General features: G+C 38.2%; 2 protein-coding genes across 2 annotated transcripts in view; one reads left to right on the plus strand and one right to left on the minus strand.

The window, feature by feature from the left end:
• LOC108666338 (inositol 1,4,5-trisphosphate receptor) overlaps window positions 1–7,338 on the plus strand; it is a gene marked incomplete in the record, with an annotated part of 90,793 nt that extends 83,455 nt beyond the window's left edge. Inside the window, 4 exon segments of the mRNA XM_018153184.2 lie at window positions 547–921; window positions 1,272–1,432; window positions 3,411–3,572; window positions 4,631–7,338. Of these exon segments, the coding sequence (XP_018008673.1) occupies window positions 547–921; window positions 1,272–1,432; window positions 3,411–3,572; window positions 4,631–4,726 (794 nt within the window).
• A 371-nt stretch (window positions 7,339–7,709) lies between these two features.
• Window positions 7,710–16,378, minus strand: LOC108666337 (complex I assembly factor ACAD9, mitochondrial). The gene is made up of 14 exons (XM_018153183.1): window positions 16,218–16,378; window positions 15,775–15,872; window positions 15,358–15,461; window positions 14,928–15,136; window positions 14,566–14,691; window positions 14,146–14,256; window positions 13,106–13,216; window positions 12,792–12,912; window positions 12,084–12,295; window positions 11,572–11,740; window positions 10,718–10,860; window positions 9,929–10,025; window positions 9,185–9,324; window positions 7,710–8,734 (listed from the first exon to the last, which is right to left on the minus strand). The coding sequence occupies exons 1-14, from the start codon at window positions 16,320–16,322 to the stop codon at window positions 8,561–8,563; spliced, it is 1,920 nt and encodes a 639-aa protein (XP_018008672.1). The 5' UTR covers window positions 16,323–16,378; the 3' UTR covers window positions 7,710–8,560.
• Window positions 16,379–19,326: the final 2,948 nt, after the last annotated feature.

Here is a 19,326-nt window from a genome sequence, read left to right on the forward strand (position 1 = left end):
CCAGCACATGTGTCATTAGTCTTCACTATCATCAAGATCGTGCCATGTAAATATTCTGTTGGCAATAGCTCCGAAATTATGAAGAATATTCGCAACATTAACTTATGACTGCAATTGAGAGTATTTTTGTTTTAGTTTCATTCACGCATTCTTTTAAAGTTCCTGCTAATGAATTATTTTCCAGCTCAATCACCCTTGGAATTCGTCAATTGAGACCATGCATTGTTTCCATGTTCGTGTATGTGTTTTTCTTTCTTCTACGGGATTCAATCCTGAAGTATTTACTTCACTGCATGGTTGACCCAAAGTTTACTAGATACGGTACTTCCAATAGTTGTTATTTGATTCAAATATTAAATTGTATGATGTAAATTTAGTCGGCTGAACGTTCTTGCATTAGGGCAAATGTAATCACTCGAAGTCTGTATTTTCATTCTAGATAGCAGCTATTAAGCCGTTTTAATCAGTTTTAAAGAATATTGCTCCTTTAATTTTAGTATACCCTAATGATGGATTCATATATCAATTTACTCTACAACTGAGCAGTTGTGCCAGAAGCTGACAGCTGCGAGGCGGGTCTGGGCAAGGATTGCGAGGCATCACAAACTGTGGCGGTGACCGAGCGCACGTACGTCACGGAGGAGCAGACAGAAAACTTGTGTACGTCGCTGCGGATGTGCATAATAACGACTCTGAATCACGGCCTCCGTAATGGTGGTGGCATCGGTGACCTGCTGAGGGTGCACTCAAAGGATAACAGTTTGTTCACGGGGCGCGTCATTTACGACATGCTCTTCTTCTTCATCATCATCATTATTATCCTGAACTTGATCTTTGGTGTCATCATTGATACCTTCGCCGACCTCAGGAGCGAAAAGCAACAGAAGGAGCACATCTTACAAAATAATTGCTTCATTTGTGGTGAGTAGTAATCTATTAATTTATTTATGATCGCTTTTCATATGCATTCAATTGTTACTGCAATCACTTAAACTTGAGTACGGTAATTCAGATCGGCTGTTGGTCGGAACTCGCTCAGAAACGCTCCAAATAAAACAATTTTTCGCTGTCCGTAAAATTACCCTTTATCACTGAAAGTAATGGACATGATTGAAGACAGCTAATTTACGGTTTTAATTATTTCATTTTTCGTTGGATAAGTTTTATCTTACCTCTTTCATTACAAATCACTTCTCTGGCTTTAATTTCTTACTAAAAACAGGCTGAAGTATGTCAGAAACGCCTAATTAATGTAATCTTATTGATGGCAGGCTTAAGTCGATCGAATTTCGATAACCGCGAAGTGAGCTACGAAACGCACATCGAAGTGGAGCACAATATGTGGCATTACCTTTACTTCTACGTCCTCGTCAAGGAGAAAGACAAGACGGACTTTACTGGTCCTGAGAGCTACGTGTATGCCCTAGTACAGGTATGGCTTAAATCAGTGGTTCCCAAAGTGGGCGATATCGCCCCCCTAGGGGCGATGGAAAGATTTCGGGGGGCGGTAAGGAAGAAGAGGGTGGTTGGGGGCGATAAGGACGCGACAATCCGAAGTCAGAAGTTCGAAAGTTTGTTTGACGATATGTACACAACACGTGCAGCACATGACTCTCAGCGATGGTTTTGTCACCCAGATCTATTTTTTTAGCCTCTCCTGGGTTTACGTCTCGGACAAATTAACGGCCGTACTCGCTGCCGGTCTCACGGCCAATTTCCAAATTCAATGATCGAGAAATATCTCTCAAACTAATGAACTTAACGCGATGAAAATTGGTACACGTATTCATTAAGACCTAACGGTAATGTAAAGCTCGTGACATTTTTTTTTTATTTTGCCTTCAATTGTTTTTGCCATAGTTATATAGCAATACGGGCCGAAATTCACAGTGATCAAGGGATTTCTTCCGAACTACTGAACAGATTCGAACGAAATTTTGAATTTACAGTCCTAACTACCGAATGGTAATGTTTAGCTCGTGAAAATTTTTCCGATTGCGCCCTCGTTCGCGAGTTTTTTTTATTTCACCTTCATTCGTGATTTAAACAGCAATACATGTTTATTTAAATTCGCAATAATCAAGAAATTTTTTCCGAACTGCTGAACAGATTTGAGGCAGCGTCCTTTAAAAGGCAGCGTCCTTAAGAGGATGAACTTGCTGAAGCACCTAACCGGACAGGCGTGGGGATCTGACCGTGTAACCCTTTTCCGCCTTTACAGGGCCATACTGAGAGCCAGGTTGGACTATGGGTGTATCATATACCAATATGCCAGAAAAACCACACTAGCGCTACTAGACCCCGTCCACAACGCTGCCATCAGGATATGTACTGGAGCATACAGAACATCCCCCACCATCAGCCTCTATGCAGAAAGTGGAGAACCACCATTGTATCTCCGCCGAGCGCAGCTTACGCTACAGATGATTACTCGCCTCAAACAACTACCGTTATCTCCAACATGGCTCACTGTAATGACCGAAGACCAAGCAAACCCATTTCCATATAACATCCCATCATCTGAAGACTACGGTGCACTCTTTGCAGCAACACAGGCCCAACAGATGCANTACTTGATAATTGAATTTGGAGATTGGTCAAGAGACCGGCCACGAGTCAGGCCGTAAATTCGCCCGAGACACCCTAGGTTTCTGGCGCTGAAACAGTTGAAGGAGCTGAAAAACACATTGGTTCACTAGATGGGCTTCTATTTGTGAAATAAACATTTGTGTTTAACCTTTATCTTTTAAAATTGCAGCGTACTAAATTTCAAGAAAGAGGCGTATGTCTGTGGGGGGCGCTAGAAATTCACTAGGGAGCCAAAGGGGGCGCCAGCCTGAAAAAGTTTGGGAACCACTGGCTTAAATAGTAGTCATCTCTTAGAATTCTTTATTCTTGCGGCATTTTATACTATGAGCGAGATGATAGTATTAGCACGTAACGTCCGATTGTTGGTAATCCCTCCTAACTTCCAACGTATACATTGTAATTCTCAAATTTTGTTTTTCTTCGAGTTTGGGGGCAATGAATGGCCATTGCATCAGCCCTATGCTAGTTCATATAACTTGTATTAAATCATCAAAGTATTAAATCAAGTACCGAATGACATAATTTTTTTTGCACATGTGATAATCGTGACAGTTGGTGCTACAGAAGTTCGGGAGCACCTTGAGACACGATAAAGTATAAAACCGGCTATGTACAACATTCAAAGGATCTTCGAAATACTCACCTCTTTAGACGACGAAACACGCGCACCGTAGGAACAGATGTCACACAAGCTGTCATTTCAAGCTCCGTTTGACGGCATCGTGTAACGCTTTTTATCGCGTTTACGCTTATTTTCAATGATTTATCATCATGTATATTACTTTTTATCAATTAAATTATATGTTATTTATTGTGAACAGGAGCGTCAGCTTGACTGGTTCCCGCGCATGCGTGCCATGTCGCTTGACATTAGTGAAGCGGACACCGAAACGAACGAGGCAAGGATTCTGAACGCTAAGCTCGACAAAACTCAGATGCTTATTGAAAACCTCGTCGGACAACTGGCACAGCTAAAAGAGGAGGTAAAATATTTTTTCCCGTCATTTTCATGCTTGAGTTCAATTATACGTGAAATGTTTCAGGTGCCAGAGGATTATCGCTGTGGAGATACGTGTCCAATAATGCTGTATAGCGAGATGCATAAGGCTTCTAGCGATTATTTAGATTTCATTTTCAGCTTAATTCTTACTTGAGTACAAACAAGAGCAGTGCATTGCTGCCATACATCTCAACTATGACCTTGATACGATTGTCCCGTTTGTCATCTAATCATTGCGATAACAAAATATTTGTTCTACAATACACCAAATGAATAATCTTCCAATGTAGAATCAAATCGATTCCTACCGCTCGAAAATGTGTTGCCTTATTCGTTCTGTGAATTACGATGTTGTAAAGATGGTAAATCATATGGTTGGTCAGTGGAATTATTGGTAAACTGCGATGTTATTATGGAAAGACGATGTTGATATTCAAGTCAGTATGCATCATTATTTCTAGTCGTAGTAATTAATAGCTTGGACTAATTCTCAAGTTTGGTCTCGATCAAGCTGGGTCCTTCATTCCAGCCAAAGTCGTGCGCTCGACTCAACGCCTGGCCATAATTTAGCCATGTCTTCTCCCTTACACCAATTATTCGCATTTTTGCAACACTTCTCTTTAACGTCACCTTATCGATAATCTTATTATCGATATTTATTACACTTCTTCCTGTCCAATAGATCTGAAATTTTACATACTTGCGTGAAGTCGGAGACAATGCATGAATCAATTGACAGAATAAACAATTTTAAAAAGTAAAAAAATTTCAATGTTAAAAAATGAACTCATCTTTTCAATATTTAAAATAAGATAAGATATTCATTATACATGTGTAACATCGGTTTCACTGGCCTCTTTAGAAGTGCTGTCTTTGAAGGAAGTAACTTTTAAAAGCATATTATTAATTATTAAGTGGTTTTTGCACTCATACATGATGATAGTACACACCTCTTAATATCACTAATAGATGCTGTTAATGTAAACCTCTCACTCGCATTAATAAGTGTCAGAATGTTTAATATTTTGATCGTTGCTACAGATGAACGAGCAGCGTAAACGTCGTCAGAGGAAGGGTCTCATGCCAACGAGCAGCTTGCACTCATTCGCTGCTATGGACAGCTCACTACAGCACTAGGAACATCGTCACTTCTTAGTTTTTTCAATAATTTCCGAACTTTCAACGAGCTTATGAAGTATTCATAATATGTGATTCCTACGTAAACCATTTACATTTTTCACATTATAGAATGAGAAGTGGCATTAGCTTTCTACTCCAATAACACACTGAAAAGCATTTCTAAGCGTTCTAAGTGTTTCGGTATACCTTAGATTATAGAGCACACTGTTGTGTTTGTGATTATGATGGATTTTTCATGTTGTGCATCCATTAGAATTTCTCAAGTTTTCCCCCTATTTTTTCTCATCTCGTCAAAAAAGTTTGTGGATAAATTGTTACTTGGTCATTCCTGAAATGTTGATAAAAAACCTGCGGAACGAACGGCCTCACTAAGTCGTGTTTCTTCTATCAATTCGCTACTTTGTACGGTTATTAGTAGTTAGGATTAGACTCATATGTATAGTTAATCTGTTTGAAGTTCATTTGCAATGCACGACATGATGTTCATTTGCTAAACTTTCTGCGGAAAGCGTAAATGTAATGTACTGTTCTTCAATCGTCAGATAACTGTGTGCAATACATAATAGTGATTGAATGGGTTTGAAAGAGTTGAATAATTTATACTTTAGTCAAGTACACTGTATACATTTTAATCTTCGTTTCATGCAATAATAGACCGTTGTCTTTTACGCCTGTGATCATTCCGAAACGTGACTAATTTAATCACGTTTAGGACATTTTCACCGGAATAGGTGGTGTTGAGAATTTTTTTTCTTGTATAGGAATTAAGAATGGTTAATATTGTCGTTCCGTATTTCCGTAAGAATAGTTAATATGTTAGAAATGTAGAGAATGGAAGGAGCTTTGACTCTCGCCGCTATGCTGTTGTGACTCACATACAGAATTGCTTGATCAAAGCTACAAAACAATTTTCAAAATATCAGCAATTAAATTATGTTCAGTATGGTTTCGAATCAATTTATTTTTCTATTCAATTGAAAGTGTAGTCTGATATAAATTTAACGTTTAATTATTTAGCAGATTTTTAGCTTATTCTCAAAATGTAACTGTCATCAATAATTCCATCGTTTTTAAATGTCGACTCCGAACAGAACAAATTTTTAATTTCTAGAAGCATGAAGGGCCGGAGTTTTGTCCTAATGAATGGCTTCAAATCATAGTAGGCGTGTGTCCTTTTATTTTAATAGAGCTTAGTGAGGTGAGATTAAACTCTGTGAGGTTAAAGCTATCGAATTTTCGTGCTGTCTCAATTAAGTCCGTTTTAACGGTCATTTTACGAACACTTCTAAGGTAATTAGGTTTCTTTCTTCGAAACTTGTCAAATCTTTCTCTTTCACATTCCTGAATTTTCGGGTGCTAGCGAATCATTTATTAACTATAAGTAGATTTTCAGATCTTCCATTGTGCAAATGCCGTTGAAACTTTTTTCCTAGAAAATAAACGTTTCCGCAAAATTGCCAAAAGTATTCTTACGTGAATGAAGACACTTACGTTCATACAATTGTGAATAGTAATAATGTTACGGGGTTAGTCCCACGAAAAGCCGAGGATACGTAACAAAGTAGGTTAATCTTTGCTGCTCGAGTCTTGCACTTCTGTTCATGATTTTCTTATTGCTTAACAGCACAGCGAAAACGGCAATCAAACCGTAGGGTTGGACATGGTTAGTAATATTGATCGTGTATTTAATATATTTTCCAATACCGCAAGATGTGTTGTCGTTGTTTAAGAGTGCACATGCAATTAGAATATATTTAATTATAAGATTGATGTTTTCCTATTACGATTTATGTTTCAACATTCAATGAAATGAGATCATGCTAAGTCCAGGTAGTACGGGAACGTATTTGGCTTCCTGACGTTTTATTAATAATGGGTTATGGTGTGCAATGCTGGCGAGGAATTCTCATCAGTGCTGATACAGCTACATTTTCCATGAGATCTGTTAAGTTTCGAGTTTTTAGCTTTTATCTTACTTCTAAGTTCGTCATTAGCTCAAAGATGCTTTTGTTCAGATAGCGTACTTTTGTTTATCTAAAAATATATCAAGATAAATCCTAATTTTATTCTAAGGCCTAATTTCATCAAGTCATCCAGGTTTCGTGCACTGCACAGTAGATTGTGTGTACATAGATAGCAAAGCTATTTTTTTGCCATTTGCTGCTTATGGCCGGCGTGGCTGTGAGATTTACGGTAGGATAAGCGCGCGAAGCGATGCCATTCGAACCAGTTCGGTAGGATTCAAGTTACTGATTGAATCCTATTGAATGCACTGATTCAATACTTATAAATAAAGTTACTGATTGAATTACTATTGAATGCAAAATATGATTACAAGTGCACGCAACTCGGATAAATAATTGTCAATCAAATCGTTAATCGTATCGCAAGCGAAGTTTAGTGACCTTTATATCAATAAGCCTCACTCGTAACTGTGGTTAATTATTGTCAACGTTGTCGTCATTCCGTGTTAAATCTGATTGGTACATTCTAATCATTCAAGGCACTATTGCATCAAGTTATTTACACCGAGTGATAATAACTTAGAGCTTTCCTTTCAAGTAGCGTTGAATGTTAAAATGTTACTCTGAATAAAATATTTGTGGATAAATATTTGGCTTGATTACCTCGAATCTATACCACCAAATTGCTGGAGAACGTAAATAGTACATCCACGAGAAATTAATAACGTGGATTATCTCCTACTTCGATTTACTAATATTAAATTTCAACATTAACAAAAAATATTTTTAGAAAAAATGCAAACCCGTTATTGCCTCATTAATACATAGAAACGTAACTCTGGTTTTCTCTACGATAACTAACGAAGTTTCTTTCAGTTCTCATGCAAATTCCAACTTTAAAACTTTTCAATCAGCCCGTCGAAATTTTATTTCTGCCCTGCATAGCCTTGAACTTCACATGAAAGCAAATATTTATTAGAGAACAAAAGCCTACTTCGGGTAAGGAATCAACTGTGTAAAAATATACATTTATGCTAGTAATAAAAAATATTGCATTGACGTTATATTCGCTTTGGTTCCTTAAGAATACGAATCGTCGTTTCTTCCCACACGCAAACATAAATAAAATATAAAATTATTCATCCTTGTACATTTCAACGAGAAAAAAGTAAATTTATAAAGGAGGCCGAGAGAACAAACCCAACAAACCATTTTCATCGCACAACCTCAATAATGAGCGGGAAGTTATTTTGACAGTGGCTGGGCGAATGTTTAACCCATTGAGTGAATGAACCAACACCTAATGAAAGGGCCCTCAATACCCCTCATGCCTCTCAATTCGAACTTGAACAATTTCCAGTCTAAGTTAACAGAGTAATTATCTTTTTGAATAAATGTTTGTTAGTACACCACTAGTCTTTCAAACGGTTACCTTTGAATTCATGTAGCAATGGAAATAACGTAGAATAATTCATTCTCCCTCACTGCCTATGAGCGCCTTAGTTAACGTTAGTCAAGAGGCAGTCATAGAAGCCATAAATAGATATTATAATTAAGACAGCTTCAATAATCAATTCGGTTACTAAATTCCTTCTTGCCAGTTTCAACGAAAGACGGGTAGGCGATGGACGAGCTTCAAATTTTTCCTTATTTGAATCAAGTTCCTTGTTGAACTATTAGTTGAAATGGTATCACTTATAGGTTGGCTTACCATCCCTCTACAGTAAGCAGGCGGTGGCTTACCATCCCTCTACAGTAAGCGGGCGGTGGCTTACCATCCCTCTACAGTAAGCGGACGGTGGCTTACCATCCCTCTACAGTAAGCGGACGGTGGCTTACCATCCCTCTACAGTAAGCGGGTGCTGGCTTACCATCCCTCTACAGTAAGCGGGTGCTGGGCCGCGTAGCCGCCCTTTGAGTAAAGCATGTCGGCAATCGCCGAGTATTCCAGGTCAGTAGTCTCGCCCATGTTCTGCACGCCGCTCATGAGGCGCCGGATACGCTGCTCCGCCTCTTTGCAGAACGTCCTCGCCAGCAGCATCTCAACCATAACACATCATTCAGGCAAACTATAAACCTAAAAAATACAACGTCTAAAATGCAAACATTTACTTAACAAGAAGCTGTGCATGAAGCTGTGGCATACATACGATCAGTTTATAAATACGTTTATTTTCATATTTTAATGGAAATATCAATGAATTAGCAGGAATAAGTAAGAATTTAAAATCAAAGAACATGCCAAATAATTGAGGTCATCTTTGTTTTCTGGCATATTTAAAACTTTTAAATTTCTTGGCTACTCGGCGATTTAAGCAACTAATTAAGTAAATACTTGTAAGCGTGAATAATTAGGAGAGGAGAATTTGTAAATGGCAATAACGAGGCTATACAATATTTTTGCAGAATTTGTGAAATCCACAATGTCTCGAGCATTCCAAAACAGACAGTATGAGCTCAAAAAGATAAATCAGTACCGCGGTAAACCTACCTCGTGTTCGCCGTTATGAATGCCGTCACAGTATGCACGGGAGGCGCGGGCAATGACGCTGGTCATGGCATACAAGTCGATGGCCATGTCGCCTAGGCGTACCACGTCCATCTGATGCTGTGGCTTCACGACGTCCAAGCCTGAGAACATTTCCTGTCTTAAGATGCTGCTGAATTAAATAAATGTGACTCTACGAAATGACGAAAACCAATTATAAAAAATTTAATATCTACCTATCAATGAAATTCACCCAGACTCCCAGAGTACATAATTTTTTAAACAGGAGTCAAGTAAAACCCGTGAAAATCGACGATTTGACCGACAAATGCAAACTTGGATAATATTCTTGGAAATAAAATAGGAACAAAGGTAAGAATAGTTATTAACAGAAATTAGTTGTGTTACGAAACCAAAGCAGAAAACGCCGGTATGATTCCACCTCCAATGCATATATATATTTCGGTAGCCGGCACTCAAAATTTGAATGCATGCTAGATAATCACGAAAATTTGAACATACACAGAAAGAATAAATATATCATTATGCCTGAATCTTATACGAGGAGGTCCATCATAGCTTGGAATTTAAGCACGTAAGGAAATATTCTCATCTCTACTAACCACATCAAAACGAAACTAACATAGAAAACGATCAAGTGCTTCAATGCTAAAGGTCGACAAAAAACTAATCAAGAAAACTAGGCATCAAGTGATGATAGATATCCATGATGCCAAAGCCACTTACCGTATTTAGAAAGTATGATCTGGACAGCAAAACGGAATCTCTCGACGCAGTATTCGAGCGACGTAGCGCTTTCTTTCAGACTTGGGTGCACATAGCCCTGCAAACCAACCACAAGGTAATTTGGTAACACAATTACCGTTAAAATTAATTATTAGCTAAAGATAAAAAAAAAACGCAAAAGTCCTTCAACTTAATAACTTCTGCCAAAATATTTCCCTAGGCAATATTTTCTTATGTCGCGTGTCTTGCAAAGTCAGACATATGTTGCCGTATTGAAAGAGACACTCTTCTCGCTCGTACAAGAGGCAGCAAGACGTGTACTACCAACCCGTCGGCGAATCTCAGTTGCGATATTCTCAACAGTAATTGTAAAACAACTTGTGCATTCAATATCTTTATATAATAAAGGAAGATCTACAAATCCATGATGATTACTTACTGAATCGTATCAAAGACCGAAAAAGAAAAAGTAACGTACACCTATTTGCTGGACTTCATCAAACTTTATCAACCAAGAGCACATTAATTCAAAACAATTGTCATTCCAAAGCATTGGCGTGAGAAACATAATAATGACTTATGTAACGAGTTAAAAAAAATTCACACGGTAAGTTGAATAAAAACAGAAATATACGAATGACACATGAAATGATTTCCGCATTTAATAGAGTAGAATTCCTCCAGGCAACATAAATGGATCGACTCTTTCACCGCCCACTTCGTAAAATCAAAATGATAAAGAAGAGAAGTCTGTTTGACAACAAAATCTTCTGAGCTCAAGTTACTCACAGGCAAGTCGTGTATCAGCTTTGGACGGTCGTTTCTATCTCGAATTTGGCGCAGTGTAGTTTTAATGACAAAACCGGGATTGTTGAAGGGATTCCGCAACTTCTGAACGAGCGTCTTCAGCTCCGGCGCTGCGTGTTGCAACCCTACATACGTTAAGAGAAAGTAGTAATTAGTGTCAAGTATTAGAAATGCGAACAAATCTGGCAACAAAAAGGTAATAATGGCCATTGAAGTTTTTATCTTTCCTAAACCTGAAAAAAATAGATTTCTAAAAATAAAAAAATGCAACAAAAAATGAACAATTGACAAACAATCTTATTCATTGAGAGAAAACGCAAAAATCTTATTCAAAAATGCACTTCATAATGAATACATAAGAAGTATACATATTACAATTATTAATACAATACAAAGGATTTACATTAATACAAAGGAGAATTAGGCAGTGCGGCCATGGGCTGCTACGTCCGATACAGATCCTACAGCTGTGGTGAGAGACTCTGTCTCTCGCACCCAGCTCCCCGGTTCGAGTCCCACTGAGGACAAGTTCTTCTGGGAAGCTCGGCTCATGGTCAACTCAGCCATTCATCCACTGGTCAACTCAGCCATTCATCCACCTCTGGTTGATAAATGAGTACCTGGCTTGTCCAGGGTTTTGTGTAATGCAATCAAATGGTTCATGCGGGTCAGCGAGCCAGTGATGGTCGTGGAACCCAGTGGCACCGAGTGCCCAGAAAAACTTACCTATCACCGCCCCCCTCCCTAGTCGCCACTACCAGGATGGGCAATTACAACAACAACAACGTCCGATACACATATTAAGGAAACTAAAGGCACCATAGTTTCATGTATACCCATGAGAGCTATGAACATGCGCAGAATCTCGTTGGTGCCCTCGAAGATGAGGGTGATCCGACCATCCCTGAGGTAGCGCTCGTATGGATAGCTCTTCATGTAGCCTAAACCGCCCATGATTTGTAGCAGCTCCGAGCCCAGAATCCATCCCTGGTTACTGCTGAACACCTGATGCAAGTAAATCAATTTTACATAATGTTACAATGATTAACTTTATTACATGATGGATGTGGAGAAGCAAGACTCAGCAGGCGGCAAATTAAGTTTACTATCATCCGGTTAAAACATGTGCTAACATAACATGGAATCACAAGAAGGTGGAAAGATTTGAAATTTAAAAAGTACATTTTTAACATCAATCATTAATTTGTAATACGCTGTTTCATAATAATCACAGCCAAATTCTAGAAAAGCTTGGCAAGCAAATTGACACTCCTTGTTGGCCAAATAGCTTTATGATATAGAAATAAACCCAAAAAACCTGCTCTCCTCATTGCACTCACAAGAATACCTTCACAATAGCAGCTTCGACTGCAGTGTCATACTCTTCATAAGAGTCCATGAGACCAGCAGCGTGGTAGGCCATGGACTCCATAGCATAAATGTTGACAGCAGCGGACGCGAACTTCTGCTTGATGAGCCCGAACTCGTTGATGGTGTGACCGAATTGCTTGCGAGTGAAGGCGTAATCCAAGGTCATGCCAAGACCGCGTTTCAGGACGCCTGCAACAAACGAAAACAATAAAGCAAAAATGTTCCAGTATCATGTTCAATATTTTTGCTGGTATGAACACATCAACAAAAATATGACATGATACCGCGAAGTTTTCATGCCAACTATTATTCGACTATTTCCACGTTAGCAACGAAGCACAAGTCTCTGTAAATGTTCTTTTCCTTCCATTTAGCTCTTTAATGAAAAGTTCGACATGGAATCGACATGATATGGGGAAAGGTTTTTAGTATGTTAAAGAGAATTTACAACGGCGTGCCAATGGCAACTGAACTCTCAGCCTTCCATTTAGTTTGTTAATGAGAAGTTTGACCCGGGTAAGAAAATGTTAGCTGACACTTACACAGCATTTATACTGGTGTTACAAGGGCAACTGAAAATTTCTCTAATGATTAGTTGTTGAACAAGAAGTTCGATTTAAGTAGAAAAAATTTTGTGAACATTTCACGGCTTTTCCCACAGTTTAGCAATTGCATTACTACTAACCAGCAGTGGTGGAGCCCATTGCAAAACGACCTGAGTTGAGGATAGTAACTGCCAGCTTGAATCCTTTGCCCACCTCTCCGATGACGTTCTCGGCCGGTACGGGAGTGTTGTCGAAATGAACCTGCAATAAAAAATGTCAATCTTGAAGTTATTTCCACGGCTAAATTTAACTATCTCCCGGACGAGGATACAGAATTTTAAACTTTCGATAACGGAGAATAATTTAAATTCAAATCAAATCAAAGTGCATAGAGTGTCTCGGTACGAAGAAAACGTCAAACGGGAGTTGAAAGATGAAGTTATGAAGGAGTTACCTCGGCTGTGTTAGAGCCTCTGATGCCCATCTTATCCTCAGGAGCACCGCTGGTCACGCCCCCAAAGGCGCGTTCCACGAAGAAAGCTGTGATTTTGTCCTTGCCATCAACCTGAAAACATAAGCAGAGTTTTATTTTCAATACATATAGGTAGTAGAACGCGCAGTACGTCATATAGTATATGGCGCAGTTTCTCATAATTATGTCATTAGGATACACCGATCACGGGCACTTAAAACTTCACATATTGGGTATGAAAGTTCAAAATAAAATTGAAACCTAAGAATAAGGAAATATACAAACGCTTCATTTACAAAAGTGCACAGGAACTAGTAAGTGCCAGGAATTGAAATTTTGCCACGTATCTTGGTCTTCTTGCCACAATAGGTACCTAACCAAAACAACCACCGACTGATAATTAATCAAACCCTTTCCCAAATAGCATCAGATTGATTCACAATTTACTATTTTTCCGAAAATGCCCCTAACGTTGTAAGCAAGCGTCGTGAAGCAGGTCAAACAGTAAAAGCCCCCGCTGGCACCGCAAGTATGAAAGATGTAATTTTTTCAATGATTTTCCAACCTAGATACCCCTACACCTTTCTCCTGATTTTTTCTCTAATTGCTTATCTTCTCGTGTGGTTTATCCTGTCCCACCTCTTCTTTCCATATATTCTCTACACGTCCCAGCGGATCCCCTTCAACTTGGGGCCTGAACGCACATTTTCCTCGGTCTGTGTCCGAAAATATGCTTGCAGGGGCTACTCATTGTTTTGTCCCTGGCGTGACAACTGAACACAAAAATGGTACATAAACCTACCCTGCATAAACAAAATCCGCAGGCTATATAATCCTCCCCGCTTCTCACTGTGTTGCTTTGCGGCCGGCAACTCTCCTAATCATCCTTCAGCTTCGATTGGCCTTCACAAGAACGTGGTTGATCGTGTCCATTAGTCCAAGCTAATATTTCCTCTTCTTGCAATGCAACTCACCATAAATGCTAGGAAACAGTAGGAAAAAGACTGAAAGCATAGGCTTACCTCAGTCCTGGCAAAAACTGTCATGACATCAGCCGTCCCGCCATTTGATATCCACATCTTGCTGCCGTTCAGCAGCCATGTCTTGCCATCCTCAGCTAGGGTGGCTCGTGTCTGTGAGTAAAACTGTTTGTTGGCTTTTACATCTGAAAAAACTTAGTTTTAATGTTCCTAATGAATAGATAGTGTATCACCAAATGATGTACAAAACACCATGACAAGCGGATAATTTAATCAAAATGTCAAAGTTCATGATCAATACGTATTCATTATTATTTACGCATTACTAATGCGATAGTGAGGAAACATAAAAATACAAAATAGTTCAGATAGATCATTGACTATAAATGAAGCAGAGTAAGAAAAAAATGTTTACTACCTACACAGTACAGCCTCAACATCTACAAGAATGTAATTATTCACCTGGATGGACGCAGCATCAGAACCGCTGTTTGCTTCTGTTAGACAAAAAGCTGCTAGCAGTTCTCCTGTAGCTAGGCCAGGCAAATACTTCTTCTTCAGGTATTCACTTCCCTCCAACAGCAAACCCTGTAATTTAAGCATTTATAAGCCAGCTCATAATAAGTATCAGTATTAAAGAGACAATATGGCAACTCCATGCATTGCAATCATTAATTGTATGGTAACATAAATAGGTAAATACAATGAAATGATAAAACCTTGCATATCCAATAAATGCATTTCGGGTAAATTCCACTCAAGTACAAATTTTTGATAACTAAATGCCTCAGCTACTGCAAGCATGTATGACAGGTAATACTAACCTTGAACCCAATGGCTTGGTGTGCAGAGATTGTGACACCAATGCTGCCATCATTGGCAATAATCTCACACAAACGACTGTATTCAGTTGCTCCCAGTCCAAGTCCCCCGTACTCAACGGGGATCTGCATCCCATAAAGACCAAGATCTTTGACCTGCTGCAGCACTTCGGGGGGAATTTTTGCATTCCGGTCTATGGCAGCACTGTCAACTGTTGATAGTAAACAGGGTAACATGAACAGATATTCTTCTGGATATGGTAATCTTGATGAATTGTTTCAGACAAGTATCTAATGGTAATTCAGATAAGTAATAGCAATTCAGACAAGCAATAGAATTAAAATTTAGAGATGGCAATGTTTGCTAATTGGTGTAAAGACATTAGCAAAATCAAATAATGCAACAGTTATCTGACCACAGCACATTACTCACGGTCTTCAAGAAAGAATTTTTCTATTGGGACAACCATTTGATGAAGGGTATCGTGTCTCTCTCGATCCAGTGCCATGGGGTAAGCGAGTACTGATTTATCAAATCTGTAATATAAGAAAGTGCAAACTTGTCAAATCTATCATATAAGTGACTGAGATACTAGACTGACATTCATAGAAGAAAATTCATTAGGTATGGAAAAATACTGCCAAAGAAAGGTTAATAACATGAATAAAATTGTCTCTAATCCTTAATCAGGTTTTGCACAAATTCAATAAGAATTTAGTGGAAAGATGGCATCTAGTGTCAATTAATGAACAAACATTGCAAAAATTATATATAATAGTTTTACCACAAATCAACAATATTCTTGTATCATGAGCCAAAATATTAATATGGTGGTTATATAGTGGTTACCTCCCCAGAAAAAGGTTTTTCACAAAAGGTTCTAGCTTTCCCAGTTTCTTTGGAGCAGCCTGGATTGAAGTTCTGTCATCATATGTAGCTGCTTTAGTCTGGAAGAAGTACAAGAATGAATAATTGTGAAGAATTTACCAATGCAATAATAAAATTGACCAAAATTTCAACAATTTTGTTGATTAAATAAGAATCTAACAAAATGCAAAGGCCAACTTGGCTTGATATACAAAATTTGTTGCCAGAAAAAATTCTTCCAAAAGCAAAGTTCATCGCAAATGAAAGTATGGACGCATAACAAAATTTTTGCTTGGGTATACCTAAGTTCAATAACCTCAGGATCAGGAATGTAATGCATCTAAGATAAAAAAAATATAAGCCAAATATTCTAGTCAATTGTAAGAGACAAACAAGAATCAGCCCAGTGATGGGCAGAACCCCACCTGAGCTTTGGCCGAGTCCACAGTTTGTGAAGAGGACACGCTCCTTCCACATATGGTGCTACATTTCCATATTGAGCTATTTTTCAAAAGCTTGGAGGTGAGCATTTTGGTGAAATCAATACTTCCAACAATATATATAGATATAAATAACTGTATTTCTGCACAACAAAAACAAAATTGAATACGCAACTAAATTGGAATACCGGTATATATACCAAAATTTCAGATAGAATCCACTGATTCCACTCTTATGTATCTGGCATAAGCATTGGCCTGACACCTATATATATATATTACATACACCATGACACCGCACTTGAGGTTGACAAACCACAGATTTTTTTAAAATCAGTTCATTTTTAATTTCCTCATTTACTCAAGATTTAAACCAATTCCTTATACATGATAATGCTGTTATCCATGATACTCTACGGTACTGGTCTTCTTATACAATAGTACTCAAAAATGAACTTGAGGAAGAGTCTAAAAATATAACTTAGTAACTCACTGCAGTGAGTGACAGAGAGCACATTTTCTAGTCAACAAAAATGTGACGTCACGGACGGACGGACAGACATGACGAGCACAATAGCGTCTCAACTAGAGACGCTATTGTGCTAGATGCTAAATGCGCTAGAAAGTCTCAACTTTGACACTATGAATCTATGATGAAGACCTGTAATAAGAATGGGACATAGGAAGATGACTGGTCAGATGACTCTGGTCATGTTACACCTTAAACTGCAGTGACAATTGATACACTGAGCTCATCAGAAAGACAGAAACTGCCGCACTTCCGATATCTCAAGTGGTTCAAAAACTAATACCATGACAACGAGGCCTCCCTCAATCACATCCACTAGTCGTTTATCTGTAACTGACAAATTGGTAATACTTTAGATTAAGTGCATCCATAAAAAAGGATGTTTTTTTTTGTTTAATTATATGTTTTTTGGGGTGTAGATAAAGAATCTGAAATCTGTTTTTGGCAGTCAGCATTGGAAAACCAATTTTTTTCCCTGAGGCTCTAATTTGTAAAAAAAAATCAAGCAAAAATCAGCAAAATTGGCGAAAAAGCCTAACCTAACCGTGGTTGCCTGCAATGTCTGGTTGCCTGCAATGTCGTGGTTGCCTGCAATGTTGTGGTTGCCTGCAATGTCGTAGTTGCCTGCAATGTCGTGGTTGCCTGCAATGTCGTGATTGCCTGCAATGTCGTGGTTGTAAGAGTATATGGGTCACCGAGGCTAAGTTAAAAACGCTATAAATCCACGGATATTGGGGCCAAGATTTAACTTGCATTTTATCTTAGAAAATATATAAAAATTGACATATATAAAAATCGATTTTCCGATGCCGACCGCCAAAAACGGATTTCAGATTCTTTATCTACACCCCAAAAAACATATAATTGAACAAAAAAAAAAACTTTTTTTGGATGCACTTAATCTATAGTAATACCAACAAATTTTTACAATGAATATGTTCTAAAATAAGAAAAAACATTTTAACTTTTGCAAAAAATTTTCATGATTTCACAAATACCAACAAAGTTTTTTGATACTACACAAAATGATGGGATAGACTGCAAATTTTTCATGGTGTATGGGCTAATGGGCACATAGTGCTGCCATGTAAACATTTGAGAAGACAGTGTCACACACCTTCTTTTGGTCATGTCAAATTTGATTTCACAATAAATAGATTTGATCCACATTCCACACAGAGATTTAAGGATGGTAGTAGTAAACTAATATTTACCATCAAACAGGGTAATAAGGGATGGTTTTGAGCATTTTTCTTTAATAACTTCTTCCCATGTAGCATTTCATAAACAAGTTTGGACTGTTTTTAAAGGTATGTATGTGCAAGGGCTATCATATGGCACCTTTGAAAAAATTCCATATGCTATTTGTAAGGTGCCAGAGTGCAGCCAGACGCAAAATAAAAGGCTCCTGAACCAACTCTGGGAATGGGGTAATTAGGGACGCTTGAAATAAAACTCAATTTTAAAACATTTGAAGCATGCAGAGTGTGCTCATTCATTACCTACTAACAACTCATTACCTACTAACAGTAATTTTAAGTCTTCCTCTTCCTTCGTAGATAATGTAGATGTAGAATAAATGACATTTTCTGTGGTTTTTACTTGTTTTTCCTTTATTGATATGATAACATACCTGAAACTGAAAGTATACCTGAAACACGTTCTATGTTGCCCGGTGAACAATTCTATCTTGACACTCTATGCACAGTTTGGGGATGAGCGATGAAGCATTAATTTGTTGTCAAGTGAAATTTTTTTGCTGAGCACGGTAAATCTAATCAAAATTCTTTTTTGTCAATTGATTTTTTGTTAACTGGAGCCTTTTCTAACCAAGGCTTTACTGTAAATGTGTTTTTAGGGGTATCCCTTATTACCCCAGGGGGTGTCCTTTTATTCCCCTTATTACCCCGTCGTGCAGAAATGGCCACCATTTTTTGCTGGAATGAGATACACTGATTCTGTCAATCACATTTTTAAGCCAACACCTGTGTGCAACTGCAACTTTTATGTAAGTAAAATTTTTTAATATGGTTAGTATTTTTTTTTTTGCTACAGACATTATCACTGCAGTGTGGAATTCCAGAGGGGTAATATATTAACTGGTAAACATAGTAAATCGGAAAGCAGGACCCAAAAATCTGGAACGTCCAGCACACTTCCACTTTCAGTCCATCATCATCAGTATTCATCACTGATAAGTCTCTGCAAGATGCCACAGCTGTTTCATTGAAAAAAACAGTGCTTGCATCATCACAGTAACAAGAATCCAATCCATGCTTGAACGCGTCCAACGTAACAGTCACAAGAATCCAATCAAGGCTTGAATGCGTCCAACGTACTGTCACAGGAATCCAATCATTGATAGAACGTGTGCAACGTCACTGCCACTGGAATCCAATCAGCGATAGAAAGCTAGAAGGGACTGCCTCAAATGCACACAATGTTAACGCACTGATGCTAACTTAATGGGTAATGCTACAATTCTTATTTCAAGAGCGTAATACAATAGTGTAGTTATGTCATTATTGATGGAAATCAGGGTTGGCGATTTTTTGATTTTTTAAA

This window comes from Hyalella azteca, unplaced genomic scaffold (genome assembly GCF_000764305.2).
Source record: "Hyalella azteca isolate HAZT.00-mixed unplaced genomic scaffold, Hazt_2.0.2 contig5432, whole genome shotgun sequence".
Lineage (NCBI taxonomy): Eukaryota > Metazoa > Arthropoda > Malacostraca > Amphipoda > Hyalellidae > Hyalella > Hyalella azteca.

Excerpts from the sequence above, each read along its gene's own strand:
- LOC108666337 (XM_018153183.1), bottom strand. The coding sequence starts at position 16,322 with ATGCTCACCTCCAAGCTTTTGAAAAATAGCTCAATATGGAAATGTAGC. Across the intron at positions 9,325-9,928 it reads GATCATACTTTCTAAATACG|GCTTGGACGTCGTGAAGCCA; the intron begins GTAAGTGGCTTT and ends AAATGTTCTCAG. Across the intron at positions 8,735-9,184 it reads TTCATAACGGCGAACACGAG|ATGCTGCTGGCGAGGACGTT; the intron begins GTAGGTTTACCG and ends GTTATGGTTGAG.